Raw genomic sequence first — 2,189 nt, forward strand, 5'->3', positions numbered from 1 at the left:
GAAGGAAGGAAGGAAGGAAGGAAGGAAGGAAGGAAGGAAGGAAGGATTATTTAATGCAATGAAAATGCAATTTTTGAAAACCTAACATGTATGTATTCTTAATTTGGCTAAAATGTTACGATGAATAGAGTTGAATGAGACTTGAGACCAAACACTGCAGCAGCAATTCAGAAAGAAGTTTCAAATTATGTACACAGTTTAACAATTTGTTATACAAAATAGTTTATAAGCTGAGAGTATGTTGTCAGAAAAACTACAACTGGCCATCAGACCAAGGTTTAGTCATCAGATCAGGTTTAACCTAAATACAGATCCCTAGATAATAAAGAGACGTCCAAAAACCCTACAGTGTCGTCATGACACCTATTGTGTGATATTTTAAATGTTGTTATGGAATATCTGCACAATCGGAATAAGATTGTTCATTTGAGGTACACAGACACTTGAATAAAATGGTGGAATTTCAGCATTTCCAGAGATTTGCCTCTAGTCTGGTTTTAAAATATAAATTTGAGAACAGTTTCTGGATGTGGTTCATGAAAGGTGACTGTGAATGCTGATGGGGTCTACTCATTGTATTTTATACAACTACCTTGTCCTCTTTCCTGTTTAGTCTTCATTTCTGACATAGATATCTGTCAGATAGTATGTTTCTTCTTATCCATGCTACTTATCCACATTTCTACTTATTAATGCTATTTTCTTATATATTAGAAGCTCCTAAATCTATATTACTTTGGAACCTTTTTGGCTGAGCTTACATGTTTTGGAAAGTTTTGCAGCCTTACGTAAAGATAAAATATGTATACCTTTAAATAGGAAATAAGCTTTTGACCACTATGAACAACCCCTATAAAGCATGCAAATTGACTGAGGGAGACCACCAAGTTCCAGCACACAGAAAACCAAGTCCTGCTCCTTCAGTCTCATTTACCTGCAGATGGAGGGGTGGACCTCCAGCCTCCTGATGATGCGTTCCCTCCTTTCCTGCAGTGCAACATAATGCAAAACTTTATTATGCGTGATAAATCCCCTTAGGAGGCAATTTAGGGAGCACCAAATTTAGCTCAACACATGAGCAAAAACTATTTTTATCATTACAAAGTTTTCAACAGGCCAAAGCTGTAGAAGAAGAGCATATTAAATCAGGGCACAGATAGTTAAAAATACAGAAAGGTGGAAAATAAATCTGTGAAGGCTGAGCAGACTCTGACCTGGCAGCTGCTTTCTGTTCTTGTTTTATCCGCATGGCTTCCAGTTTTACCGGGCTTGGAATGAATGTGATGTCAGCCCCTTCTTTCACCAGTCGACCAATCCACCAGTCATTGTTGTATTTCTGAAATGCAGGCAAATAAATATTTGGTAATTGTTGATATGCCGTATTTCAACAATTTACTTGCTATTGAATATTATCTAAACTCTTAACTGTTCTCACCTCTTTTATGTGCAGAAAGTCTTTGGTTTCAAAATTAATAGCAGCACCTTGGACTGGACAATCTTCATCAAGGGCCCCACAGTAACTCACATTGGTTTTCACTGCAAATGCTACTGGCTTGGACTGTTGCGGACAAGTACATAAACTTAGCAGCAATATTCTGGATCCATAGACAGAGATACTACCATGGAAATAAAGATAAATATGAGAGGAGTCTTTGATTCTTGGCCTCTTACCTTGGCTCTTTCCAGCTGCAGCTGAGCCTGGCGCTCGGCTTCACGCCGAGACGCCTCCTGGTCTTCCTCCAGGGACAGGTCGGAATCAGAGGGTCGACTAGTGTAGGAATCGGCTGAACTCTGAAGAAAGGTGCAAAGAGAACAAGGTCATGTTCAAATTAAACTCTCTGAAGTAGAGGAGGAGATTAATCCATATCACATGGAAGGAATTGTCTACAATTAATTAGAAGAGAAGATAAACAGCAAAGATCCTGCCTCAGACAGATAATCTATATCCGCCATGTCTGCCCCGTCGTACACCTGTCCCTGCACCTGCCCGTCCTTTCCTGCAGCTTTCCAAAGCAGCTCTTCCCATGGGAACATGATGTACATGAGTACTGCAACACTAACAACCAACACAACCTTCTCTGTTTATCCACTTCACCCAGACACAATGGCTTTTTGAAAAGGCCTGTCAAGACAAGTTTGACCAAATCACTTTGCAATATCTAATTTATTTTTTTCAAGTTTCTTTGAGT

At 39.3% G+C, this 2,189-nt stretch overlaps 1 protein-coding gene across 1 annotated transcript in view; it reads right to left on the minus strand.

The window, feature by feature from the left end:
* The window catches only part of LOC107095154 (voltage-dependent L-type calcium channel subunit beta-4-like), a 19,192-nt gene that overhangs the window by 9,048 nt on the left and 7,955 nt on the right, over positions 1-2,189 (minus strand). Inside the window, exons 2-5 of the mRNA XM_015391132.1 lie at positions 1,672-1,791; positions 1,436-1,558; positions 1,215-1,336; positions 935-987 (exon numbers count right to left, since the gene is read on the minus strand). Coding sequence (XP_015246618.1) covers positions 935-987; positions 1,215-1,336; positions 1,436-1,558; positions 1,672-1,791 — 418 coding nt within the window. The remainder of the gene's footprint in view (positions 1-934; positions 988-1,214; positions 1,337-1,435; positions 1,559-1,671; positions 1,792-2,189) is intronic.

This window comes from Cyprinodon variegatus, unplaced genomic scaffold (genome assembly GCF_000732505.1).
Source record: "Cyprinodon variegatus isolate N-32 unplaced genomic scaffold, C_variegatus-1.0 Scaffold526, whole genome shotgun sequence".
In the NCBI taxonomy this organism is placed as follows: Eukaryota; Metazoa; Chordata; class Actinopteri; order Cyprinodontiformes; family Cyprinodontidae; genus Cyprinodon; species Cyprinodon variegatus.